A 27,577-nucleotide genomic window follows, 5' to 3' on the forward strand; every position below is an offset into this window, starting at 1 on the left:
TCGGCTCTGCACTACCCCACCCCTCACCAACACACCTGACTCTGAAACAGCTTCTAGTGAGGGTGGGGGAAGGGCCAGGCTGGGGGCAGAGCAGGAGGGAGAGCAGGACAGAGAAGCCAAGCAGAGCCTGCTTTCCCACACAAGCTTCTGACTGAAGCAGGGCCCAGCAGCCTGGAGAAGTGACACTAAATGGTTTCAGGTTTTGATTCATATATTGGCCTGGTTGTTCTAATTTCTGAATAGAGACTATCCCTCACCCGAGAGTGAGCAGCAAGGTGCAGAGGCTTTCCTGGGTTTTCACCCAGAAGCAAGGAAAACTTTACCCCTGTCCACCCTGCAATAAAGTAGAAAGGAATGCTGGGAAACAAGAAGTATCATGAAACCAAAATGCATCTTGGACTATGTCAGCAAAATGCAACTTCATTTTTTCATCATACGACGAGTTGTGATTGTTCATCACACAGGTTACAGTCTCCCCTTCCACTGGGACTAAATTATAGGGACCCAAGGTTTTCCTTTCCAAGTCCTCCTCTCAGCCTTCTTTTCTCCAGTCTAGAACACTGCTGCTCCCATTTCTTCCCCCTCTTCACCACTAGTAGCCTCCTCTTTAAGGCCTCTTGAGACCAGCCCAACCCCAACCAGGGATTCTGAACACATCCTCCTCTTGTTGGGGAGGGGAGAGAGACAGGGGGCCACTGGCCTCCTATGCCTGCTCTGGCAGGACCCCCTATCCTAATCCTAGAGCACTGACCATCTCCCTGCCCTGTCAGGCACTCTCCCCATCTGTAGTGGGTTGATTAGTGTCTCCAAAACTTCATGTCCACCCAAAACCCCAGAATACAGAAATAAGGTGTTTGCTAATGTAATTAATTACAATTTCAAGATGAACTTATACTGGATTTTGGGTGGGTCCTAAATTCAACGACTGGTGTCCTTGTTCGAGAGGAGAGAACACAGACACACAAGAGGGAAGAAGCACCGGGTGTGGGGGCCCACGCCTGTAATCCCAACACTTTAGGAGGCCGAGGCGGGTGGATCACCCGAGGTCAGGAGTTCGAGACCAGCCTGACAAACATGGGGAAAATCTGTCTCTACTAAAAACACAGAGTATAGCCAGGCATAGTGGAGCACGCCTGTGGTCTTAGCTACTCGGGAGGCTGACGGGGGAGGATTGTGTGAACGGGAGGCAGAGATTGCCGCAAGCTGAGATCACACCACTGCACTCACTCCAGCCTGGGCCACAGAGCAAGACCCTGCCTCAAAGAAAAAAAAAAAAAAAAAAAGAGGGAAGAAGGCCTTGTGAAGATAGAGGCAGAAATCAGAACTGCTGCCATAAGCCAAGGAACACCAGAGCTGCTAAAAGCTGAAAGAGGCACACAGAATTCTTCCCTAAAGCCTACGGCACTGTTGACACCTTGAATCCAGACTCCTAGCCTCCAGAATTGTGAGATAACTAATTCCTGTTCTTTAAGCCACCCAGTTAGTGGCACTTTGTTACAGCAGTCCTAGGGACTTCACACTTCTCACCCCATGCTCCAGCCACAGCAACAAGCAACGGCTAACCCTTGGCAAGACGAATGCAAGGCTGGGCTGGGGCCCAGTACCCTCTGCCAAGCCTGGGAGGACCGGGGAAGGAGGGCTGGGCTGTAACTTTCAAATGACCCCCCCAGTACACACTCCCCTGCTGAGCAGCCCCAAGAGAAAAGCAGGCATCTGCTCCCCGGTCACCTAGAGGAACATGTCCAGAGCCCAAGGGGCCCTTGCCCTCCCATTCCTGGAAACCTACCCTCATCCTGTCCTGTGGCTGGGGAATTTTCCATCCTCCCACCCGCAAGTCAAAGTCATTAGATTTAATCATTAACAGGGCGGGTGTTAATTAGCAAAACAGGGTGATTGTCCATGCTGATGAGGACACAGCTGGACATCAAGAATAGCTGATCCAACAAGGGCTGGGGAGAAGCAGGACCTGGCTGAAAAGAGGCAGGGGCTGTGCTTCTATAGATAACTTCCCCATCAATTCTGAAAGCACTGAAATCCCCCTTCTTCATCCTTTTTTTTTTCGAGAATCAAAGGAGAAAACAGTTGCAAGTGTTTAAGGGGCGCTAAGCACATTATGGACATTATCTCTTCCTACCCCTCACTATATATTATGATAATAGGGATACCTATTGTTAATCCAGTTTTAAGGGTAAGAACATTGAGGCTCAGAGAGGCTAAGCACCTTGCCCAAAGTTACAAAGCTGCTAAGTGGCAGAGCTAGGATTTGGCCTTAGGCAGACTTCTCCAGAGGCTGGGTGTTTAACCACAGTGCTGACAGGAGCTAGTGTGGAGGGGCAGAAGAGGGTCCCTGCAGTCAGAGGTCACACTGACCTCCTTCCTGATGCCCCTTATTCTGCAGCATACTGTGCTTCCACTTTTGTAACTCATGGCTGATCATGACTCACCCACCACTGCCCTGGCTCCTGCTAGGCCGTAAGCTGCGTGTCAATGGACAGACTGTATCTCTTTTATGCTCCACTGTATCCCCAGCACTTAGCATAATATCTGATATATAGGAATATCCAATAAATATTTGTTAAAAGAATAAATTTAACCTTTTAGAGGGTTGGGGATAGAAGGGGTTAGCTAGAGGCTAGCTAGGTATTGGGTCTTCTAGACTGTTGATGACCATAGTGTTAAAATGCATCTCCAAGACCATCCTGGCCAACATGGGGAAATCCCGTCTCTACTAAAAATACAAAAATTAGCTGGACATAGTGGTGTGTGCCTGTAATCCCAGCTACTCGGGAGGCTGAGGCAGGAGAATCACTTGAACCAGAGAGTCGGAGGTTGCAGTGAGCTGAGATCGTGCCAGCGCACTCCAGCCTGGAGACAGAGCAAGACTGTCTCAAAAAAAAAAAAAAAAAAAATTGCATCTCAAGAGGTCATTTAGTCCATGACCTTGCTTTAGGTTCAGCCACTACCTTGCCATAGCCACCACCTTGCCATAGCCACCACCTTGCCATAGCCACCACCTTGCCATAGCCACCACCTTGCCATAGCCACCAAATCTGGTTTACTAGGGAAAGTGCTGGCCTGGCTTTTGGTCCTTGGAAGAGCTGTTCCTCCTTATTGCCTTGATTTCTCCTCTCTAGCCTGAAGGGTTCAACTGGCTGTTCTTGAAGTCTCTTTCACCCTACCAGTGGACTTGGGGCTTCAGGAAGAGGCAAAGCACTTTGAAAATGAGCATCCCCTCTGTTTGAATCACCAGCTCTGGCCCCATTTCCAAGACTGCCAGCTGCAGGGGGAGTGTGCACTCAAGCCTGACAGAATTGCAACACTGGGCTTTTTTCACAGGCAAACCAGGACTTACACAGTCAGAGGAAGCTGGGCTTCCAAGTCATCCCCTAGGAGGCCACACATCTACTCCAATGCTGCTTCTGGGGCTCACAAGAAGCTCTGGAAACTTCTTGCAGGGAAGCCTTCTAGATGGGCTCAAACCCCTGCAGGACACACAGTCTCACTGCCGGGGACCCACATCTCTTTTCCAGATCAAGCCTTACTCCCCACCTGGCCCCCCTCTGTCTTCACAGAGGTTGGCCCTTAAAGGCTCTTGGTCATTTCCAAAGGAGCAAAGCCACCCTAAAAGGCAATGATTCACCCCCCATGGGGATTTTCAGAGCATATGCCTCAAGCTCTGAGATGATTCCAAGAGTTTCCAGAAACATTTGAGTAACTGCAGCACATTGGCATGAGCATCTGGCTTCCCGGGGGGCCACTTGGATGGGGTCGCTGCTCCTGTGGGTGTATAACAGCAGTCTCTGGCCTTACCTTCTCAGAACTGTGTGTATAAAAAGTGTGTGTGCATCGCGTTTTCAACAAGCCGGAGTTGCCTCTGCCACACTGGCCAGGCAGGGAGAAAGGCAAAGATACGTATAGATAAGGTCCTGGGGCTCCTGGGTTCTAACCCTGTTTCTGAGACTTCCTAGCTGTGTAACAGGAGCACCCTCAACTCAGAATAACAGAATATTAGAGCAGAAGAAACCTGCATAGTCACCTGGTCCCCTCCATTTTGAAGATAAGGAAACTGAGTCCGGTTGGGGGTTGGAGGAGCAACCCCAGAGTCACCCAGAGAGTTGGTAGCAGATGGAGGAACTGAACCCTGACCTTTCATATCCTGGCCCAGGTGGCCCATCTTAGCAACACCTCTCTATACTACCCTCCCCTCGAGAAGTAAAATAAATACCCTAATACCTGCCTTCCCTCCTGGGTGGTTGTGAGGGTTAGTGGGGGTGAGAAGGGTGTATAGATAAAAGCAGAAAGTGCTGAGAGCGACAAAGAGCAGTCCCATTAACCCGGAGTCCAGCCCCGAAAATAGGGGAGGGTGAGAGTCATTAAGTGACTGCATCACCCAGTCACATCCCTGTAACTTTAAATATTTCATGGAGCCAGCAGTGCACCACATACAGCTGCTGCTCCTCCAGCCCAGGCTGTGACTGCAGCAGGGCTGTGAACACAGGCGCCTAACATAGAAACATGCAAGCTGAGGGAAGGAGTTGATATGAGGCAGGCTCTAACTCTTACTCACTCTAGGAAAGGTTCCAAGAGCAGGTGTCAGGCCCTCTGCAGTGCCCCAGGCCTGTGTGTGAGCAACCCACACCTTCATACACCCACCGGCCCAACAGGCACTCACATAGCCATGGACATAAATAAAAGTCAAAATGACAATAAACACACACCTTCACAGACAGACCCATTCCAGCTTACCCGGCACCAAAGGCTGCACCCAACCACACTCCACCTCCCTGCTACCCATAAACGCTTCGCCCACTTTCCCCCGTCTCCTCCTCCCAAAGCCAGTACTGGGAGCCATCGCTCTTCCCTCTCCCTCCTCTCTCCTCCCCTGCCTCCACCCCAGCACCAGCTGCTGCCAGGACCCCTCTTCCCACGCAGCCCCTCATCAGCCATCTCTCCAGAGCTCAAGCTCTCTTGGTCTCTCTCCCTACCCGTGGCTTTCAGGACAAAAGACTCTGAGAATCTGGGACTTGAGAAGGCAACATAGGGTGGGTGAGAGACTTTGGGAGGAATTTCCATGACCAGACCAAAGTTTGAGGGAGAGCAGGGAATCCGAAAGAGGACTAGGCAAGCTGGATGACTGGGGTGGGTGTGGAGAGGTAACCCCTCCTAGAGGTGACCACCCCTCAACTCTGCCATCCTGCTAGGAGATAACAATAAAACCAGCAGCTACAATTAACTGAGACCTTCTATGCACCAGGTATTCTACTCTAGATGATACTCAACCCTAGGAGGTGGGATCCTCTGTTTTACAAATGAGATGGAGGCTCATGAGAGAAGCCTGAGTCCCCAGACATAGGGATGTGGGAATCCTGGCTTCACATCCCATGGTCCTGGTAGAATGGGATGGGGAATAAACAAGTCACCTATTCAGAGAATATTTGGGATCCTGCTCTGTGGATGTGTGGTTAGGAAGTGGGGTGGGTAGGAAGGAGGCCAGAGTGAGCAACTGGGCCCTAATGGGCCAGGTATCTCCCTAGCCCCCAACCCTTATCCTCTCTGCTTCAGTGCCTTCACAATCTCTTTCTCCACTGTCACTTCTTGTGGGGGGATCTGCGCAAAGTTTGGGAATGAAGGGAGACAGGTAAGCCCTACTAGCTGTTTTCCATCTGGCCCTGCCACACCAGAGAGCAAAGGGGCCATGCAAGTGCAGGCTGGGTAGAGGGAGTCAATCCTGGAGTCCAAGTGACAGCAAAACAGGGGCCAGTTAACATGCAGATAGAGGTCCAGCTGGCCCACTGGGTCCCCATAACCCCAGCCTTACCCTGAGAAAACTGAGCCCGACATGTGTAAAAAGATATGGCTGGGGGAAGGGCGGGACAAGTTATTTTGGGAGGTTAGAGGGGAAGGGGCCTTGTGAAATCAAGGTCCGGGAAGGGCTGCCCAGGAGAGGAGGCAAGTGAGAGTTGAGGCTGATCCCTTAGAGGAGAAGATGATCATACTGTTCTCCAAGAACCAGGCATAAATCTGGATGGAACTTGCCAGTTGCTTGGTTTAAGACTAAAGAGACAGACCCCTTCCCCTCTTCCAGGACTCCCTGTGCCCTCTTCCCCATCCCCAGTTCTTCTCTCCACCTTCTCCTACGGAAAAGATGCATCCAGCCCTACCCCTCCCCTGTGCTCCAGCACCTCCCCTCCCCCTGTCTAGTGATCCCCAGTCCTTAGACGGCACACACCAGTTCCTATGAATATCCTGTCTCCCTCACTGACTTGTATTGACTGGCATCTTAGTCTTCCACCAAACTAGTAAGTTCTTCCCATAGTCTAACCTCCAGCCCTTCAGTTACAGCAGGTCCTTTTCAGTATCCTGCCAATAGTGAAATTGGAAACCAACCCTATCTGTAAACAAGCCACCCCACCAAAGGAGTTTCTCTCTCCATCCCCAGGCATTTTCCCCTTGCAGGCCTTTCACCTACTTTACCATCCCCTAATTTAGCAAGCAGAAAGTGAACTCGATTTCACAAGCAGGATTGGCTCCCCACCCTCGTTATTCCTTTTGCCGAGTCCCAGATGGGTCCTCTCTCCCCAAGCCCTCCACCCACTCCCACAGGCACTTCAGGAGAAACGCGCCCTCCGGAGACCCTCTGAAGTCTTCAGTTTCCTCTCCCTGGCACTGAGGGAACACAGGGCCGATTTGCAGACTTCTTATTTCCCTCCAAGTTTTTACCTCCGCCTAGTGTTTTCCTTTCAAGGGAAAGTCCCTCTCGAAGTCTAACTTTAATCCCTCCTGCTGCATGCCTAAATCCCCTTTCCATCTTTTCTCTATAATACGACCCCCTTTTAAATCATAAATGCAATCTTCCTCTCACGTTTGCAGTCTCCTCTCCTGCAGCGCCCCTCTACTTTCCCAGCCCCTACAACCTGCTCCGGCTAGGGGAAGTTCTTCCTAGCCGCTCCCCACCCCAACGCCCTGCCCAAAACTCCGTGGGCACTGAGGTATCTGCCTGAGCTGTCCACTACGACGGCTCCCGGGCCACGCCCGGACTCGCCGGCCCGCGGGGCGGTGACCCCCGCAGCCGCTGGCGCAGCCACTACGGGGTTAAGGTTCCGGGCTGGGGGAGGGGGAGGGGGCCGGGAGGGGCGGGTGCGGAGCCAATCGGCGGCTGCAGAGTCCCCGGAGCCGCGAGCTGGGAGCGGTGTGCTGGGAGCCGGGAGCCGAGCGCGCCGGGCTGGGGCCGGGGCCGGAGCGGAGCGGAGAGGGAGCGCGCCCGCCCCAGCCCCGAGTCCCGCCGCCTTCCCTCCCGCCGCAGCGCGGGCCCAGCGGCCGCCGCCCCAGCCATGGAGCAAGACAACAGCCCCCGAAAAATCCAGTTCACGGTCCCGCTGCTGGAGCCGCACCTTGACCCCGAGGCGGCGGAGCAGGTGCGGAGCAGGGCGGGGCGACAGGGCACTGCCCAGCCAAGGACGAGGGACCCCTGGACTGGTGGGACCCAGGATCCCTGCCTAGTCCTCCCTTAGCAGTGCGCCCTTTTGAGGACGAACGCTCAGTTTGCGGGGGGTGGGGGGGGTCTTCTGTCCCCTCCCCCACTGTCGGAGCCACATCTCGAATCTGTGCTTCTTTGAGACTGACCGAAGGAAGAGCGCCTCCACTCGATGCCTGGCCCCGCGAGAGTTGCTCTCTTCCTCCCCAGCCCTGGGGGAGGGGGTCTGCTTGAGGACACGACCCCTCCCTCCTTAAACAACCCTGCATCCCCCACCCAGTCAACCCCCACTAGAGTTTCTGAGCTTGGTGGTGGCGCTGAAGGGAATCAGCAGCAATGCGGGAGGGGTCTGGGGAGGGGTCGGTAATGGAGAGGGAGCCTGGAAGGGTGGGAGTTGGAAGAGAAGAAACAGCTTCCCTGTCTCCTCCTTACTGGGGGCCACCTTGCTGGGCTCCGAAAGTGATAACAGGAAGGGACTGAGGACCACTGAGAGGGCTGGGGCTCCAGGGAGAGGGGAGAGGGGAGAGGGTTGGTCGAGTTGTAGGCTGAGGCTCTGTTCTTCAGGTCTCCACACATGGTCCTTATTCCCAACTCCTGCCCTTTGGAGTGGGGAGTCCGGGTGGGACAGAGCCAGTGGCACTGGGAGGCCAGAGATGGAGTCTTTCCAGGGGCTGGGGTCCAAGCTGAACAATATGCAAGGGAGAAGCACTGTGACAGCCTTGGCTCAAGGGGTGGGAGTCCAGGGCCCTGGCCCAGCCTCCTAGCCTGGTCTATTTTTAGCTCAGAGCAGCCTGGCAGAGGGGGCAGTGTATGAGAGTGTGTGAGCAAGTGTATGCCTCGGTGAGAGTGAGCGTATGTGTGGAGAGGGTGGCCACCCGTGGTCCTTACTACTGCTCGTTTGCCAAATATTTGCTTATTTGCCTATTGCTCCATCTCTTTGTAATCTCTGTCCATTTGCCTAGACATTCCCATTCCTAAAGAATATCAGTTTCCCACAAGGTCAGTTCTCTGTTTCTCCCAACAAGCTGCCAGGCTCTGGCTAGCCAGCACCCCCCACCCCTCTCACACACACACACACCCGAAAAAAACTTTGTGACCTCTTGGGATGAGGTGGAGAGAGTGTTTTTTGTCATTTTTGTTGCTCCAGCTGTTTGGTAGAATAAGGTCTGATGTGAAGGGAAGGGGGCCGGGATACACACACTCTCCCTACCGCTTTGGCTTCCCAATGTGGAGACAGGGTTTGGTACCTGCGTCTCCGTCCTCTCTCTGGCCTGGGGTGAGCCACCGCCTCAGAGCTCTAAGGTGGGAGTACGCGAAGGATCTTGAAGCCTCACAAATCTATAGAGGATGAGGACAGAGAGCCATCAGCATGGGGTGTGTTCACTGGGAGTCAGGGGAAAGGCTGCTATGCCTGGAGGCAGGGCATCAGCCAGGATAACCTCAGACCCAGGAAAAAGGGCTCAAGAGTCTGGACTGTGGAGGTTGGGGATGTGGTTCCAAGGAGAACTGCCTCCCACTGGCACAGACAGGGCCTGACACCTGTATCTGGTGTTGGAGGAGGCAGGTGTAGTGGGTGGGTAGGGAGGAGGAGGGGGAAGGCCAGCTGGTTCAGGGATCTAGCAGACAAGGGAGGGGCACAAGACAATCCTGAGGAGTCAGAGGGAAAAAGAGAGCCAGGACTTGGGCCTACTTTTGCTAATCTTCAGAATCTGTGTCTCGGTAGGCCTGAAATTCATCCTGCGGCCTGACCTCAGCCCCTCCTGCTGTGTTAGGCAAACAGCTCCAGGCTTGGCAGGTGCTGCTAACCCAGACCAACACCACGGGAGGGCAAAAGGAGTTGGAAGCTCTGAGTTATAGAGCACAGAGTGGCAGGGGGTGGAGGGGTGCCCACAGCTTCCAGATCCTTGGCATGACTGCTTTGGAAAGAAATCCGAGGCGAAGATATCACATGCTCCTGACAGCTAGGATTTGGGATAGGTATGAGAAAAAGAAAAGAGACCATCTACTTATTTCCCACTAGTTCGGGTGCCTGGGAGGTACCTCAGGAAGCCTGACTTTCCTCCTTTCTGCTGTAAGGACATCACAGTTCCCAAGGACTCCGAGTGCTTAGAAACCTTGTCCAAAGGAAAGGAATAGGTTAAGGAAGTGATGTGTCTAAGACCAGACAGCCCTGCTGCCCTCTGTCATACTTGCAGTCTCCTTCTTGGGCTCCCCACTCTGATGTTATATCAATCCACTGATCGCCACTCCACCCTCTCCCTGTCTCTTCCCCTCTTCTGCCACCACCACACCCTTCCCCTCCGGGATGGAAAGAAGTAGAAGAGTCTTCTTAGTCGAAGGATGGCCCCCACCCCATATACATGAAACAGATGGTCCCCAGCCCATGTGTATCAGGAATGTCCAGAGACGACTGACAGTTAATGTCTGTGCGACTCATCCATGTGCACACTTACACACATACACAAAGGACTGGTACTGCAGGGACCTTGAAATGTCACCAAAAACAGATGCCACTGAATTCTCCTGGGAAAATGATGCCCTACCCCCACAGACCCCCATTCTATGCATCCTGTTTCTTCTTTGGAAAGAGTCACCCCTCAGGCTTAAACAGCCCATCTTGCCATGGCCAGTACCCCCCACTTTTCTGGGCATAGAGAGGGGCAGTGTTCACCTCCGTCATCCTCCATGGCCAGTGGTGATGATTCTAAATAATGGACATGCAAAGATAAGAGTTTGATCATTCAGTGTCCTCACCCTACTCCTCTCAGCCCAGGATAATTTTAGCCCTTTTCCCAGCCCCATTAGCCTTCCCTCCCCACTGCTAACCTAGAGGGTCATCCTCTAACCCCCATCCTTCCACTTGCTTCCAAGCCTCAAAAGCCTCCAGAGAAAGGGGAAAAACTACACCTCCCAGGAGTCCTTGGACTGACTTCAACAACAATCAACTTTATTGGCAGCATGACAGAAGAACAACAGTGGGGGCAAGGGGACTCAGAGGCAAAGCAGTCAGTCAGCTTTATATGTTAATTTCTTAGACTGGGACCTGGAGCCTAGGATAAGACTTTTCAGCTAAACTTTGGGTCCTGACCAGGGTCCTGCCTAGGGCTCCTCCTTGTATTGATATTATATTTACCATGACAAGGATTCCCCCAACCCCATTTCTCGACAAATCAGAAAGGCAGTGTATCCAAGGATAGAGAGGACATTAGGGAGAGAGGGGTGCAGGCCAGAGGAGATGCACATTCAGATCCTCCTCTGTGTTGTCCTCCCAGGCTGGGGGTTGCTTGAAAAGGATGCTCTCTCTGGGCGCTGTCACACAAAATGTTAACGTCTGCTTGGGGAGTGGGTTAGAAGACTGAGAGAAAGCGCTGTGCCCTCTTAAGTTATTTCTGACCATTGATCCAGGATGGACGGAAGGACAGCAGGCCAGAGATCAATGCATTAGAGCAGATATAGCTTAGATGGAGAGCTGGGGCCAGGACCAGGGGGAGGTGGAGACACAGAACAGGGGAATGGGGGTGTGCAGGGAAGGGAAGTGGTCTTCTGGGTCCTTAGGATTAGCTCTCCCCAGGGGAGGAGGAGGAGCCCAGGGGTGTTCACCCTGGGTCAGTCAGTTCAGTATAACATGGCGTGTTTTTTTCCAACTTTTCTTTTAGATCCAGGGGGGTACATGTGCAGTTTTGTTACATGGTGCTGAGGTCTGGGGTATGATTGACCCAGAGAGTGAACATAGTACCCAATAGGTAGTGTTTCAGCCCTTGCCCTCCTCCCTCCCTGTCTTGTATTCCCCAGTGTCTATTGTTCCTGTCTTTATGTCCATGAGTACTCAATGTTTAGCTCCCACTTATAAGTGAGAATGTGCATTATTTGGTTTTCTGTTTCTGCATAAGTTTGCTTAGGGTAATGGCCTCCAGCTGCATTAACATGGCAGTTTTCGAGGTGTGTTAAGTAGGCTAGGCTGGATTATGTTACTGAGTGGTTTTGGGTGGGGCTTTGACGCTTCCACGCGTACTTGACCTCTTCCCCATTTCCCACCTTCCCTCAGATTCGGAGGCGCCGCCCCACCCCTGCCACCCTCGTGCTGACCAGTGACCAGTCATCCCCAGGTAAGCCAAGGGATATGTTGCTGAAGGGGGTGGGGGCCACTATGGCAACAGGTCCCAATGACAAGATGGGTGCTAGGTGGAAGAAGAACAGCTCTGAGAAGGCGGGGATGTCCTCAGTCCTGAAGGCAGGAAGGTGGTGGTTGGATTGCAGAATATCGTTTGCTTTTGGAAAGATGGAGCAGTGCTAGGAAGGGGAGGGAGACCACCTGGCTCCTAAGCCCCCCAGGAATTGGGGTGGTCAACTGAGTGCTGGTTGCTGCGGCAACAGCCTTCCAGGTTTCTCCAGCAACTGAGATGCTGCTACCCCCACCCCCAGAGGCAGTGTCAGCTGTGAGGGGGAGGGACCGCCTCCACCAGCTCTTCACAGCCCCCAGAGGGGGAGAGGAAGGTTAGAAGCAGCTCAGGGAGCAGCTGAGATTCTGGTCACCTGCATCCCCATCAAGGTATGGGGAGAAAAGAAGGTCTCACAGAATGGTAGGGAGCTTGACAGGGGTGTGGAAGAGAGGGGGTCAGGCTAAGAAGCTAGGCTGGAGTTCAGGATGCCAGGGTCTCCAGCTTGCCTCCACCTATACCTTCCAGACCCTGCACAGAATAAATTTACTGTTCTCTATCACTGTTCCGTCCTATGCAGGGCTTAGTTCTGGCTGACCCTGGGGTGGAGGAATGATTGGAGAGAGAAAGAGACATGATACTTCGGAGGAAGAAAAAAAGCAAAAAGACCACAGATCCTGCCTTTGGGGATATCCAGGTCTGAGGCAGAGATGCAGACGCAGATGGACCACAGAGCCAAGGACAGGACTAGATGCAGGGGGATGGAGGCAGCGGAAGCACAGGAGAGGAGCTGCGGGGAGGAGGTGTAGGGCAGCCATGAGGGCCAAGAGCCTGGGGGCAGATGTGAGGGACAGATCAGGAGGAGCGTGGCTGCAGAATCCCCTCCCCTGAAAAGTCAGCTCTATGGGGATCCCTGGTTTCCTGTCCTTATGACCCTCTCCTTTTCCTGTTCCCTTCAGAGATAGATGAAGACCGGATCCCCAACCCACATCTCAAGGTGAGCGGCGGGCCCATCCCAGTAAGCCCAGCCCAAACGACCCCCCACTCATTAGGGGATTATTCCTTAAAACCCGCTGCCCGTCTCTAGGATCTTTTTGACTCCCGCTTCCCTGTACCCGTACCCCCCAAATGTGCATGAATGAACATATACACATGCACCACACACACACACACACACAGTCTCCTTGCTCACCGTTGTCGAGGTGGTTGGGGAGGCAGGAGTTTTCTTCCCCCACTTTTTGAAGCTCACACCTACTCCAAGCTCCAATCCAAAAGCCTGGCAAAGCAGAGGAGGAAGGCAAGGGGGGCTAGAAGGCATGGGGGACTAGAGGGCAAGGGGGGCTGGAGGGCAAGGGGGGCTGGCACCTATCCTCTGTGCCCTTCACAGTCCACTTTGGCAATGTCTCCACGGCAACGGAAGAAGATGACAAGGATCACACCCACAATGAAAGGTTCGCGAGACCCCTCCCATCCCTTTTTCTCCTCTACGCCTGAAGCTGGAGAGTAGACCCAATGCCCTTTGGAAGGGAGGTCGTTAAATCTGCCTTTACTATGGTAGAACTGTTGCTAGATGAACTGAGGCTGAAATCCCAGTTTTGCCCCTGACTAGCTGGGTGATCTGGGAAAAACTGCTTAACTTACTGAGCCTTGAATACTACCTCATTATGGCAGATAAAATAATATATGTGAACTCACCGGCACAGTGCACAACATGTACAAGGTACTCAAATTTTTCTTGAATCTAAATTGAGCCTTTCCACCTTCCCCCAGGGAAGACCATGTATCCCAGCAAGTGAGGAGTATCCCTTGTTCTTAAAGGCTCTTCTCCTATGCCTCCCTTATCTGTGAAAAAGAGTACTTTTTATGGTCTAGTTTTCATCCCTCCTTATTGCCAGCTAATGTCCCTTCCTTGTTCAGATCTCAGTGGATGGGAAAGTCAAACACCTAGCAATGTGTGCTGAGCCTTTAGTGGGGCTGTTGAATCTGGGGGCCCACAGGGGAGATGCTAGGCAGTCATATCCAGTGTTCCCTCCCTTTCTGTGTGTCCCCAGAGCTCCAGATGATGGTTGAACATCACCTGGGGCAACAGCAGCAAGGAGAGGAGCCTGAGGGGGCCGCTGAGAGCACAGGAACCCAGGAGTCCCGCCCACCTGGGATCCCAGACACAGAAGTGGAGTCAAGGCTGGGCACCTCTGGGACAGCAAAAAGTATGTTCAGGCTGCCTAGTAGTAGGCAAAAACCGTCTCAAGAATATGGATCTATTTGCATGTTCGGCATACATTTGAATCTTCACTTTTCCTTACTGAGTGACACCAAGCCCTCCCAACTTGAACCTCAGAGCCCCACTGTGGCTACATGGGGGGACCCACCTTCAGGGAAACAGCAGTCACAGGCCTGAATCCTGGCTCTGCCACTTGCTACTTTACCAGCCGAGAGGCCTTGAACGACTTAACCTCAGAGTATAAAATGATAATGAGGGTGCCTGTTGCAGTGGGTTGCGTGTGACTATTAAATGAGACTGGCTCTTGCCACAGCACCTGACACATACAGAGCATGCAATAAGTGGAAGCTGGTAGCAGGGCGCTATGTCCCTTATCCTAGACATATTCCAGAATTCAGAACGCCTCCAATTTTGTGAAGATACAGTACATAAGCTGTGTATCACATAGTATTCCCAGCAGAGAACCCTACAATCAACACATAATATTTCTGCAACCCAGTGAATGGTCTCACTAAGCAGAATAAAGAATAAAAATAGCCTCCTATGAGTTCATGTCGGGTTTAGACACATATTGAGTTTTGTTTTTTCAACTGTTTTTTCAACTGTTTCAAGGGTTTATTCTTTCCAATTTGATTGAAGATTTTGAAAAAGTGAACCTATAGCAGTAATTGTGAAAAAGGAAAACCCTGTTGGTCTTGCCTGATTGCACCCAACTTGGTCCTGGGGCTCTCTCAGGGGCCACTGGGGTACAGATGCAGTGAGGAGAAGCAGTTCCCTCCCCAACACCTTTATGAATGCCACTTCTTCCTCCCACCCCTATTTTCCCTCCCCAGAGCCTACAGAATCCATCCCTAAAACTCAGGAGAGAGGCAGTAAGGAACCCAGCACAAAGGAACCTTCAACCCATATACCACCATTGGATTCCAAGGGAGCCAACTCGGTAAGACCCCAGGGCTGGGCTGCCAGGCCGTAGGAGAGGAGGCTAATATTGTGGACAAAGGCAAGGGGCTGATATTTGGAGTCTAGGAAAAGGAAAACAAAGAACCAGCTTCAGTCCCTGAAAAGTTATTCTTTATGGTAAAAGGACTTGCATCTCCTCTGACAGACAAAGAAATGGATAGCTGCAGCAAGAAGGTTTGAGATTAGACTTTGTGTAGGACTTCTGGCTCCTGGAATGGGTGAGAGCAGTAGGTCGTGGATTTTTTGATAAAGGGGATTTGGAACCCGAAGGGAGATCCTCCCCTGCCCAGCTGAGGTGGGCAGTGGCTCTCCCTGCCTGGAGGATGCATTGATTAGGTAACTTCCTGAGCTTTGATTTTACAATCCCCAGCCCCCTGCATAGACTGGACATGGGAAAGACTGCTCTCAGACATCAGAACAAGCTTTCTGAGACATTAAATGTTCACAGATGGGATGGCCAGAAGGGGAAGGGACCAAATGACCATCTGGCCTCTCACCTTCTCTTTCTGTCCTCCTTCCCCCATAACAGGTCTGAGAGAGGAGGAGATATCTTGGGATCAAGACTGCAGTTTGGGAATGCATGGACACCGGATTTGTTTCCTACTCCTTCACTTTTGGGGAAAATCTCTTGTTTTTAAAAAGTGATAAATTTGGTGTTAGGTCCTTGGCACTTTCCTTCTTTCCCAACTTGGAGAATCCTTTCTCCCTGCCTTCTTGCGCAGCCCTCTCTGCAGCCCCCATCCTCCTGCCAAGCTGCCTCTGGGAAGGAAGAAACAGAGGAGCTAGGCAGAAGCCTTGAGCAGGGAAGAGTTCTTCCCCTAGCCCTGACTTTACTTGCTGTGGGAAGAGAGATGAGGGTCAGATAGGTGGGAGGACTAACTTCCAGTCTGCCAAGAACGAAGAAAAGCCCCACGTTCTCTTTTCTTATTGAGGAACGATCTGACCACCTCACAGGCCTGCCCTGCAGCTGGAACACTCCGCGCTCTAAGGCCTGTGCCGTGTCCAGCTGTGACTGTGCGGTGGGCTCCATCTGCTGGACAAAAGGGGGAACTGCACCATGGCACTTGGCCCATGGGATAGAGGGTGTGGTGTTGTAGGGATACCTCCTTGCCTGCCCTCCAAGCCTCAGCTGCCTTCCTTTTGGATTCCCAAGCTTCAGGATGTGTTCCCTCTTCCAGCTGTGGGACCGCTGTCCGTTATTTCAACCCGTTAGCAACAATGGATAGAGAACACAGTGGCTATTAATGAAGAGGCCCATGCTGGAGACTGGAAGGGTTCCCTTGTCCTAGACACTGAGGACAGATAAGACAAAAACCAAGCATAAGAGAAGAAACTGTCTCAGATCTCACGGCCAGGCCTCTCTCCTGCTGCTGTTTTTGATTTTCCTAGGTAGTGGGAGAGAGGAAAGGAGGAAAGGCAAGATTCTTTCCCCCTCCCTGCTGAAGCATGTGGTACAGAGGCAAGAGCAGAGCCTGAGAAGCGTCAGGTCCCACTTCTGCCATGCAGCTACTGTGAGCCCTCGGGGCCTCCTCCTGGGCCTCAGCTTGCCCAGATACATACCTAAATGTGTGTATATATATATAAAAGGGAGAACACCTCACCCAGATTTTATCCCGCTGGAAAGAGTGTATGTATGTGAAGATGCTTGGTCAACTTGCACCCAGTGAACACACACAGTCAGGCCTGGTCTCCCTTCTTTATTGTTCTCTGGCTATAGCAGGGGTCTGGGAGACCAAGGGCAGGGGTGAGTCACATGCATCTCTGCCCTACTCGGGGTGGGGTAGGGTGGAAGTATCAGGGTAGCAGGTCTAGGAGACCATGGATATGGACTTCGCATGAACAGGGCCCACTGTACAAATGCATGGTTGGTATTTACAAGAAAGGAGGGCAGTCACCTGGACTTTGGCCTTTCCCGGGGCAAGGTGGGGGCAAGGAGGAGCCTGAGGAGAGGAAGGGGCACCGCGCCTGGCTGGGTTCTCTCCAGGGGACAGGAAGGCAGCAGCCCTAAGCGCCTCCTCCATCTGCCTTTCACCCACTACCCCTTGCTTGTCTCAGGGGAGGAGCTTCTTAGTGTCTGCAGCTGGGCCAGTTCTGAGAAGTGGAAAGGAGGGGACAGACCCTCTCTTTTAGCAACGCAGGATTACTGGATTATACCTCACCCTCCCCAGGCACCCTTGACCCTAACCCAGCTGGTGTTGATACATCCTGAAGGTGCTTTGCTGGGGAGATCTCAAAGCACGTTACAGACATTGGTCGGATGGGAGCCTCCCAGCCCCAGGTGAGAGGAAGGAGGCAAAGGGCTCAGGACTCAGCCAGGGCAGGTGACAAGCCCCAGGGTCCCAGAACAGTCCCAAGGAAGGTCCCAGGGAAGGCCTCCCGCAGCCCCTGGTCACAATGGCTCCTTTTTTCCCAGTCACTGTATCAGAAAGGGAGAGAAGGAAGATTGCAGAGGATCAGGCTGGAGATGGGGCTGAAGCAGTGCAATTCTGGGGTGAAGAGGATGTCTTACCCACCCCATTCCCAGGTCCTAGAAAGGTACCATGCCCTGAAGGAACCCACTCCCCTTCCCACACATAGGGCTCTGAAAACCCCCAGATTTCTATCCTATTCCAGCCCTTCCCAGGGGAGGAAAAGGGGGACCCAGACCTGCCAGCTAAGATCTGGGGTGGGGGGTGCTGAGGGAACCCCCAAAATGTATTGCTTAGAAACTTGGAGGCAAAAAGGATGGGGGAGGTCCCAGGGGGCTGGCATCTCTGACCCTCCCCCAAGGCCCTGGGAAGCCTCCGGGAAGCTCCCCACTCCCTGGCAGCCACCTGGCCATGAAGAGAATTCAGAGGCTGAGGGATGGGCACAGTGACCATTGGGAGCCTGAAGTTCCCCATTCTTGCTGCCGGGACATTAAAGTGTGCCCCAATGGGTGTCAGGTGGGGAGGGGCCCTTTCCCCAACCCCAAATCTCTGGCATTTGGCCTTCCGGTGGGTTGTTTCTTCCACAACCACGCTCCCTTGGAGCAGATGGGGGAGCCAGTCCTGATGGATGGTGCTGATGACATCAAACACTTTGGACTCAATGAAGACCTGGGGAAAGAGGGAGGAACTTCAGTGCCTGAGCTTGGCCTTCACCTCCAACCTGACCTTCCTTCTCCAAGTCCTGATCCCCACTCAGTCCCGAGTAGAGTTGTGCAGAAAATGCCGTTCAGAAGGGTGCCTAGCCAAGGGGGTGGATAGGGGCTGAAGTCGAAGTCATGTTTAGCTGCCCTCACTGAGCCGTGTGCCCTGGCTGGGCTCCTTTTTCCCTAACTCTCCCTAAGGTGCGGGGTAAGTTAGCTGTCACCTGGAACAGTGGGCCCACACTGTTCTGCTGCTGTTCTGAGAAACTACCTCCTTTCTTCCCGCAGGGACTGGGGACAGAAGAGGGTGGGAGGATTTCCCTGCTCCACCCACACTTTGGCTCCATTCTATGTCTTCACTCCCTCCATTTTACTGCTCAAAAGAGGGAGAGAGAATGTCGCATCTGTTGGAGCCCAGAGACGACCCAACAAAGATGCCACAATAGACACCAGCTCTCCTATGCCCTCCACCACAACAGGCTCACCTGGGCCAGCCCCAGGGCTAGTCCAGATTCCCATTTTGGTTGTGTTCATCTTCGGCAGGGGATGGGGGTGCCTCTTCGTCACAGGGGGACAACTCGTCAATGGACATCTGGTTGGTGATGCCTGTAGAGGAGCATAAAGGAAGCTGAGCTTAGGCCAAGAAGTATTCTTCCCCAGAACCCAAGGAGTATGTGGAGAAACATAAGGGATTCTCATGCATCAACCTGCCTTCAAGCTGAACTACATTCAACCCATCCCCACTTGGGAAGAACCTCTGTAGCCTTGCTAAAACTCAGAACCCTCAACACCACCCTACCACCACCTCACACAGGAAGAGATTTCCCAGACAGGTCCACCAAATTAGCCAAATCTGCAGGGGCACCATTTACAGGGACCACGGTGTGCACAAGGACCCTTGGGTTGTGGAATATCTGGCTGTCTCTATCATCTCTATAGGCCCCATTCTTAGAACATCCCAGGTTGGCCCGGCACGGTGGCTCAAGCCTGTAATCCCAGCACTTTGGGAGGCTGAGACGGGCGGATCACGAGATCAGGAGATTAAGACCATCCTGGCTAACACAGTGAAACCCCGCCTCTACTAAAAACACAAAAAACTAGCAGGGTGAAGTGGCGGGCGCCTGTAGTCCCAGCTACTTGGGAGGCTGAGGCAGGAGAATGGCGTAAACCCCGGAGGCGGAGCTTGCAGTGAGCTGAGATCCCGCCACTGCACTCCAGCCTGGGCTATAGAGCTAGACTCTGTCTCAAAAGAAAAAAAAAAAAAAAAAAAAAAGAACATCCCAGGTCACTCGGCCAGTCTTTTCTGTGATCTAACTGGTCTGATCAGCTCCATTCCCAACTCAAGGAGTCCGGCGAAGGGTTTCCCCAGGGGCTTAAGAAAAATGGACCTCCTAGTGCTCCATGATCCACCCACACAAGTTCTCACCCCCACCCTCTGCCACGGTGCCCACCACTTGCTGCCCGTTCTTTCCATTTCTGTTTGTTCTCCTGAATGTACTTGACCCAGGTGGAACGAAAGCTGACCACATCAGGGTTGGGGTCTCCCACTTCCACATCCAGAGAGGGCGGGCGCCACTGAAAGCTAGAAGCAGAACCCCCCAACAGCCCCAAGAAGTAAGACCCAGCCCACTCCAGAACCACCTTAGCCCACTCATGGAAGACCATGAGAAGGTTCAGGGAACTTTGTCTTCCTCTTTTCCTCTACTAGATATTCCCCAAGTCCCTGTCCCTCTCCCCCTCATTTCACCCCTCCCTCTCCACATCTTCCCTCCTGGTAGAAGGAAAATTAAAACAAGATTCTCCAGAAGTCAGTAAAGATAGCTAATGGAAGAAACAAAAATATGGTCAAGGGGAGCACAGGCACAGGTCACACCCTTCTGATCCCATCCTTCTGCCCCTGATGGCAGAGGGACTCCCAAGCTCGAAGCAGCTTGCCTCCCCACCACCCCACCACAACTGTGAATCGGTCCTCTCCGTGAGTCCAACTCCCTCCCTACCACTGCCTTCCGGAAGCAGGATATCTGGCTACCCCAGCCACCCTCACCTGGGCTGGTTTTTAGACTTGGAGTCCTCATCCGCCAGGGGCTGAACACTCTTCTCTGCCACATCAGTCAGCACAGAGAATGTGGGCTCCACAATGAAGTCGATGAACCCTGCAGTGGAGGAGCAATGCCATAGAGATGTCTTGCTTTTATCTGGAGGGCTAGACAGAGGATACAGCTGGCATGGCCAGGACCCCTGGCTCCTTATGAAAGAAGCTAGAGAGGTAACCTGAGGCTGAAAACTTCCCAATGTGGGGCAGGCTTTGGGATGATGTCTTGGTGCCCCAGAGAGCTCCTCCCTGCCATTGCAGCCCCCTGGCCTCCTATCCCAAGACCCCATGCTCTAGCACAGTAGGCTTTCCTCTACAGGAAGAATGGTTTGGGGGACTGAGGACTTGGAGCAATCCTGACCCAGGCAGTATCTGTTCCCCTTCCCAGTCTTCCCCTTCCTGCAGGAGAGGACACTCACCTATCTGAGACTGTGCCACCAGCGTGGAAGTGCGGTCACAGAGAGGAGAAAAGGGCAGGCCCAACTCTGCCTCCTTGTCACCCTAGAGGAGAGAGCAGGGTAGGAAAGCTGGAGAGGATACCTCAGACCTACCAGATCTGGGGTACAGGTGGCAGGTGGCAGGTGGCAGGGGTGGGGGGTTGTGTGAAATTTTTGCACCGTTGACCTGGAAATTAGTAATATGCAAATGAAATATATGCAAATGAAATGCAACTATTGTTAGGCTTTTAGGATAATGGGATTTTACCCCAAGGATTTGGTATCAGGTCAGAGACTACAGGTAGCAAAAGGAGGATATGGAGTATGAGTGGGGAACTTAGAGAGCAAAAGGGGAGATAAGGCCCCCATAGGCACAGGGGAAGCAAAGATGCCACACTACCTGGCGGAAGAATTCCTCCATGAGGGCCTTGGTCCAGCGGCTGTGGACCGACCACTGCTTGGTTGGGTGGCTGATGTCAGCAGCATGGAGCAGTAGCGACAGGGCCTTGGGCTTGTCAATCCTGGTTGGGGCAGGTGGCAAGGGAAGGGAGACTGATCTTTTAGGAAAAGGAAACCTGGACCATTCCCTAATTTCCCATGCACACCCTATCACATAACTTATTTTTTGTTTTTTTTTTTTTTTTTTTGAGACAGGGTCTCACTCTGTTGCTCAAGCTGGAGAGCAGTGACACAATTTCAGCTCACTGCAACCTCCGTCACCTGGGTTCAAATGATTCTCCTACCTCAGCCTCCTGAGTAGCTGGGACTACAGGCGCACATGCCACCACACCCAGCTAATTTTTGTATTTTTTTGGTAGAGACAAGGTTTTGCCATGTTGGCCAGGCTGGTCTCAAATTCCTGACCTCAAGCTGATCCACCTGCCTCGGCCTCCCAAAGTGCTGGAATTACAGGCATGAGCCACCACGCCCAGCCTCACATAATTTCAAACACCCTCCAAAGCTACACACACACACATACACACACACACACTTATATATGTTTAGGTAGCAGCACAGGTTAGTAGCTGAGAGCCCAGGCTCTTAGAATCGAAGGGCCTGGGTTCACATCTATACCTACCACATGTTAGCTGTGTGACACTGTGCAAGTTACTTAAAATTTCCATATTTCATTTTCTTCAACTCTAAAATGGAAATAACAACCCTACGACGTATCAGGTAGTTCTGAGAATTAAGTGACAAACAACAAATAAGTATTCAGGAGAGTGTCTAGCACATAATAAGTGCTCAGTAGATATTATTTAGAATAGTAATGATTATTATTATACCCTCAACCATGACCCACTATGACACTGCATACTCTCCCACACATAAACATCATACACAGAGATTAACACACACCTTCAGGACACACACAGAGTCCACTCACACACACATTTATACATTCCCACCCACTTTTAAGCAGCATTAGATGCAATTATGGCATTTGTTCTGTGCATTTGTTTAAACCTCATATGACTCTCCCAATCGCCCTATGAGACTAGGAACTAGGGGCAAGCTGTTGTTGGGAGAGGCATGTCATTTCCACCATTTCAGAGCTAATAAAACTGGGGTCCAGAAGGGTCGAATGAATTTTCCAACATTCCAGAGTAAGCCTGTCCTGGAGCTGCAATGAGAACCCCCATCTTAGATTCCCAGCCCAAAGCACTCTCCAGTGGATCAGCTGCCTCGGGTGTATGTGATGTAAGGCCACACACACACACACACACACACACACACACCACACTTACACAGAGATGCAGTCGGATACCTGGAGCCAGTGGAGTCTCTACATCCAGGTAAAGACCTGGCACACCAACTACCCTTGTGTATACCCCCCAGTCCACACACCCCTCCCTCTGGCCTGGCCCCAGCCACACCCCACCAGATGCCACCTCTCCAGCTGTTGCAAGGCTGTCTTCATGGTCTTCACTTGCTGGAAATGGCAGGACATGTCTGTGGCCAACACCATCTCAATGACCAGGGCTCGGAGTTCTCTGAGTGGACATAAAAAGAGAAGCGATCAGCCCCCTCGGTGCTGCTGGGCAGCAGGTCCAGGAAGTGGAAAATGGGGTTTGTGGTAAGGGAGGCTCTTAGGGATGCCAAGTACTGGCTTCTGCTCACACAAACTCATCCTTGGTGAGGTTGATGAAAATGTTCAGCTCATCATCCTGCATCAGTCGGAAGACAGAGCTGATGTGGTGATTCTCCAGCACTGAACGATCATTGTACAGGATGGCACATTCTGACCTACAAAGCCACAGGTCATCATGACCACCCCCTGTAAAAAGGGACTCTGACAACCTCCCCCACCTCTGCTTGGCCTCTCCTGCCCCTGCCACATCCCCACCCCTCACTTGGTCTGGATGTGGAAGCTGTTGGTAGTGCCCGTGTGCTCATAATCATGGATAGCTGCAGCAAAGACGATGGCCAGGACCTCAATCTCCGACAGGCAGTGCTACAGGAGGAAAGAGAAAGAATAAGAGAGGGCTGACGCCTGCTGGTCACTGCCCAAGAACCTCCACACACAGGCTAGACCACTCATCCCATCCCTTCCACGCTTCCAGGCCAGCTCTTGGTTAATGCAGCCAGGTTTCTCAGCTCCTGGAATGGCCAAGGAGCTTCCTCCATCCGAACCTGCAACATTCCATTGCATCCCAGCACATGTCCCTAGCACTGTCCAAGAAGTTTTAGTCTACCTGGGAATTCTCTAGAATGAGTTTAATCCTGTTCGACTCTGTAAAGGCTTTGGAGTGCCCAAGAAGAACCAAAGAGGAGAAATGGAAATGGGAGTACACTCTAGACCTCCCGGTTCTGTAGCCATAGGCCCTGAATCACAGAAGAATCATCTCCAGGGCACCTACCACCATCCCTGTGCGGAGCAAGAAGCAATGGACTGTCTGGGTAACATCGGCTGCATGGATCTGGTTGTGGTAAGGATTCTTGTACTTTCCATAGCCTGTCTCCAAGGCCTCCAGGAAACTCATCAAAAACACAGTGGGAATCTGCGGGGGGGGTGGGGGAAATGGAGGTGTATCAAGGATCCGCAGGAATGGTGGTGACTACAGACCAAGATCAACAACCTCAGCTTTCTGTAGAAGGCAGTGTGGCATAGGGACAGAGCACAGGACCTAGTCAGGTAAACCTGGCTCATATCCTGCCTCTACCACCTGCTGACTGTGCAACTTGGGAAAGTCACATGCCTCTCTGTACCTCAGATACTTAATTGCAGAATGAAGATAATACCACCGACCTGGAAATTAATGAGATAAGTACAAGGCATTTAGTAAATGCTCTCTAAAGATTAGCTATAATTGGCCGGGCACGGTGGCTCAAGCCTGTAATCCCAGCACTTTGGGAGGCCGAGACGGGCGGATCACGAGGTCAGGAGATCGAGACCATCCTGGCTAACACAGTGAAACCCCGTATCTACTAAAAATACAAAAAACTAGCCGGGCAAGGTGGCGGGCGCCTGTAGTCCCAGCTACTCTGGAGGCTGAGGCAGGAGAATGGCGTAAACCCGGGAGGCAGAGCTTGCAGTGAGCTGAGATCCAGCCACTGTACTCCAGCCTGGGCGACAGAGCGAGACTCCATCTCAAATAAAAAAAATAAAAAAATAAAAAAAGAATAGCTATAATTATTATTATTTCCCTGGAGATTTCAAAGAAAAGGCAAACTTCCCTCCTACCTTCCAACCACCCCACTCCATCCCCAAATCCAAAACCATGAAGAAGGGCTTGGAAGCAAGGGAATGAAGAAGACCTAGAGAGGACTCTTCCAGCCAGATGTGGGTTGCCCTCTCCTTTGAGAAACCCTCCCTGACCACCTACCCTCTACATGCACCAGTACCCCCACCCTCAGTCCCACAGAACACACACAAAAGCACCATGAGCCAGAGCTCTCTGTCCAGCTACTCTGAATTCGGTTCCTGTCTCTGTATACACCCTTAGGGTATGTCTGCCTCCTTCAGAAGGCTCAAGGCTCCCAGAGGACAGGACTGGTGATCTGTCCCTGAATCTCTGGAGGCTAGGAAGGGACGAAGGTTCAGGACTCGGGAGGTTTCTGTAGAGATGAGCAATACAGTGACAGAGACACAGAAGAAGCACCACTAGTCAGCCAGACCCTAACATCCCCCACCCGCACCCCTGGAGGGCTGTGCCCCAAATTCAGGAAATTTTAAAGGACTGTTTCCATGACGACTGCCCTTGCTTTTGCGTTGCCATGGCGTCCCTGGAGGGAAGGGAAGAAAAAGGGAGGAGTAGGGGAGGGGCTAGGTGCCCAGGAAGAGAATGTGGAGTTTGAGAAGGGCAGCTGCTACTGGCCCTACCATCAAAGAAAACTAAAACAATAAGCACCGCCTCCTTCCTCTAACTGCCTTGGAGCAAAGCAGACTGGGACTGGGCAAACCCAACCCAAAACAGCTACTCTTGAGGTCCCCCAAACCCAGTACTTCCAGGTAAGGAGGCAGACTTTAGGAGAAGCTAGTGACTGAAGTCTGAGAGCCAGTTTGGAGAAACATGAGCTGGGAAAAGTCTTAGGAAAAAGACAGCCCTGCTATTCTCTGTCCTGGAGAGGGCAGGAGTGGAAAGAAGGGAGTAAAATTGCAGAACAGGCTTCCAGAAGGCACTTAAGAAGATTTCAACTGAGCATCTCGGGAAAATTTTGGAAACTAGGGAGTTGTAAAAGGAGGAGTCAAGGGTGGAGGAAGAGCTCACATGCACAAATAATTTGTTCAAGTGAAGTGGAGGCAGAGGACGAATGGAATGACCTCCCAAAGATGGCCTGGGAGGGGACTCTCCACCTGGACTCCTTTGACCGCCCCCTCTATGGCCCTTCAGATCATCCATGTTTCCCTTCACCATAAACATCTGCTGCTCCCCAAAGTGCTGACCCAATATCCCCATTATGGCTCTTCAACCTCCCTCACCCTCTACTTCCAAATGTGGTTTTTCCATGTGAAAGTGTTTTCTTTTTTTTCCTGGCACTTTTTCCCTCCCAAAAGATGCTCCCTTCTGGTACAGGATCTAGGAAGGACTTTAATCTCATATAATTCTTCCCATCCAGACAAGCTGAAGAGCAAATGAAGTTCACACATCGTCCCCCTGTCATACAACCCCACCCCAGCCTGTCAAGAGCTGACCTTCTCCATAAAATTCCTTGCACAGAGACCAGAACTGGGGGATAGGGGAGGGAGTGGTCAGTTTTATCCAGGAAACACATGGATTCCAGTCCCAAAGGGCACTGGCTGACAGCATCTGAACTCCAGGCCTCCAGTGTCCACACTGCCAGTCGGCCTAGAGAGCACAAGCTGGGGGAAAAAAGCAAAGCGAGGGGGAGCAGAATCCCAGGCTAGATGGTTGCAGACCTAGAATCTCCCCCTAGAAAGCAATTCATGAAGTCTGGAACTAAGACTGCAGCAAATGACAGAAAAGGTAGACTGGGCGTGGGCGTGGGGAGATTTCCCTGCTGTTGAGACTGAGTGAGGGGATCTATGGAATCTGTTTGTTGGGAGGCTTTTAGAACAGGCATGAGAGGAGTGGAGAATCCTGCCTGCAGGTAGAGGTAGGATGCTGCCCAACCTTGAAGCGGCTGATGAGGTTATGCCGAGTCAGCAATTCAAAAACAATGGTCCTCAGGGCATGGTCATCTGCTGCCCGGTTCAAGGAAAAGACATCAAAGCACCAGAGATCCAGGTTCTGTGGAGAAACCATAGATTATGTTGCTTTCCAACAGCAGCAAGAGTTGAAGTTAGACTTCAAGAAGGACTTCCCATGAGTACAAAGTCTTGGTAAATAGGAAAGCAAAGAGATGGTGAAGTGTGCCTCTTTCTTCCCATATATCCCTCAGTATGGGAGACACAGGAAGGCAGGAGTTTGCTCCTAGAGTGGGCAAAAGCTGTTTTGACAAATGTGAGAACAACAGTTAAAAGGGAAAGCAGGCCGGGCGTGGTGGCTCATGCCTGTAGCACCAGCACTTTGGGAGGCCAAGGTGGGCAGATCACTTGAGGTCAAGAGACCAGCCTGGCCAACATGGTGAAACCCCATCTCTACTAAAACTACAAAAATTAGCTGGGCGTCGTGGTTGGCACCTGTAATCCCAGCTACTCAGGAGGCTGAGGCAGGAGAATCGCTTGCAGGGAGGCGGAGGTTGCAGTGAGCCAAGATCACACCACTGCACTCCAGCCTGGATGACAAGAGTGAGACTCCATCTCAAAAAAAAAAAAAAAAGGCAGGCAAAAATCATGCCATAAACAGGGTCTAGAAGTCCCAATGGCTATTCCATCCCCCAACCTTCTCCTCTTTCCCAAAAACCCAGAGATCACCTTGAGACAGTTGAGGACCGCAGTAGAATAAGTGGGGCCCACAGAGGTGTATGTTCTCCGGAACATCCTAAGAGAGAACAATGAGAAGAAGCCCACATATGAAGGTCTGGGAGTGGAGGTCTGGCCAGCTGGGGATATGGAGATGAGCCATGGGATCATATGGCTGGTGGTCATGGAAGACCAGGGTGGCTGGGAAAGAGGGACACAGCTAAAGGCAGAGGGAGGCTGAGTGTGGGCGAGCCTCACCGTTCCACGAAGATCCCAGCCTGCACAGCGTGCACAATGCTTCGGAACTTGGGCTTCTCCTCTGCTCGGCGGCCTTTGGCCCGGGCCTGCTGGGTGAAGGTGGAGGCCAGCCAGTCCCGCACCTCCGAAGGCACGGCATCTGACCGCAGCTCCTGCAGCTCGTCCTCCGTGTCCAAGATATGCCTGAGACCCCAGAAGGGGAGTCACAGAGGAAAGACAGCAGGTGCTTCCACAGCCCAGAGACCCTGTACCCAGCCATACCCCACATTTAGTAACTCTCATGCCAGCTCTCTCTCTGTCTTCAACCCTGTTTCCTTTCTTTTTCTATATCTTTTTATTTCTCTATCTAACATCTCCGATAATGAAACAGGTCTCTGTGTGAGGCAGTGAGCATCCCAACTATGGAAGCGTTTAAGCAGGAAATGGAATGCATCTTTCAGGGATGCTATAGAGCAGCACCATCCAATAGAAATAAAATGCAATAGAAATAAAATGCCGCATATATGAAATTTTAAATTGTCTAGTAGGCCACATTAAAAAGGGAAAGAGAAACAGATGAAAT

General features: G+C 52.1%; 2 protein-coding genes across 9 annotated transcripts in view; one reads left to right on the top strand and one right to left on the bottom strand.

Annotated features, from left to right (window-relative positions):
* The first annotated feature begins 7,159 nt into the window (after positions 1-7,159).
* PPP1R1A (protein phosphatase 1 regulatory inhibitor subunit 1A) lies at positions 7,160-16,485 on the top strand. The gene is made up of 7 exons (XM_010373852.2): positions 7,160-7,415; positions 11,520-11,580; positions 12,591-12,628; positions 13,019-13,082; positions 13,683-13,838; positions 14,686-14,792; positions 15,342-16,485. Exons 1-7 carry the CDS (start codon positions 7,332-7,334, stop codon positions 15,345-15,347), a joined length of 516 nt encoding a protein of 171 aa, XP_010372154.1. The 5' UTR covers positions 7,160-7,331; the 3' UTR covers positions 15,348-16,485.
* A 9-nt stretch (positions 16,486-16,494) lies between these two features.
* PDE1B (phosphodiesterase 1B) overlaps positions 16,495-27,577 on the bottom strand; it is a 31,659-nt gene continuing 20,576 nt past the window's right edge. For 3 of the 8 annotated variants that reach the window (XM_010373850.2, XM_030939136.1, XM_010373851.2), the window contains 13 exons: positions 27,016-27,198; positions 26,770-26,836; positions 26,027-26,143; positions 23,312-23,452; positions 22,805-22,905; positions 22,572-22,697; positions 22,343-22,444; positions 20,851-20,971; positions 20,433-20,514; positions 19,966-20,074; positions 19,373-19,503; positions 18,407-18,527; positions 16,495-17,889 (listed from right to left, as the gene is read on the bottom strand). In XM_010373850.2, coding sequence (XP_010372152.1) covers positions 18,424-18,527; positions 19,373-19,503; positions 19,966-20,074; positions 20,433-20,514; positions 20,851-20,971; positions 22,343-22,444; positions 22,572-22,697; positions 22,805-22,905; positions 23,312-23,452; positions 26,027-26,143; positions 26,770-26,836; positions 27,016-27,198 — 1,384 coding nt within the window. In that variant the 3' untranslated portion in view covers positions 16,495-17,889; positions 18,407-18,423. Of the gene's footprint in view, positions 17,890-18,406; positions 18,528-19,372; positions 19,504-19,961; positions 20,075-20,432; positions 20,515-20,850; positions 20,972-22,342; positions 22,445-22,571; positions 22,698-22,804; positions 22,906-23,311; positions 23,453-26,026; positions 26,144-26,769; positions 26,837-27,015; positions 27,199-27,577 lie in introns of those variants that run through there. The other 5 variants (XM_030939139.1, XM_030939138.1, XR_004059610.1 and 2 more) reach the window with 5 other exon arrangements.

The sequence above is a fragment of the Rhinopithecus roxellana genome, chromosome 10 (assembly GCF_007565055.1).
Source record: "Rhinopithecus roxellana isolate Shanxi Qingling chromosome 10, ASM756505v1, whole genome shotgun sequence".
Lineage (NCBI taxonomy): Eukaryota > Metazoa > Chordata > Mammalia > Primates > Cercopithecidae > Rhinopithecus > Rhinopithecus roxellana.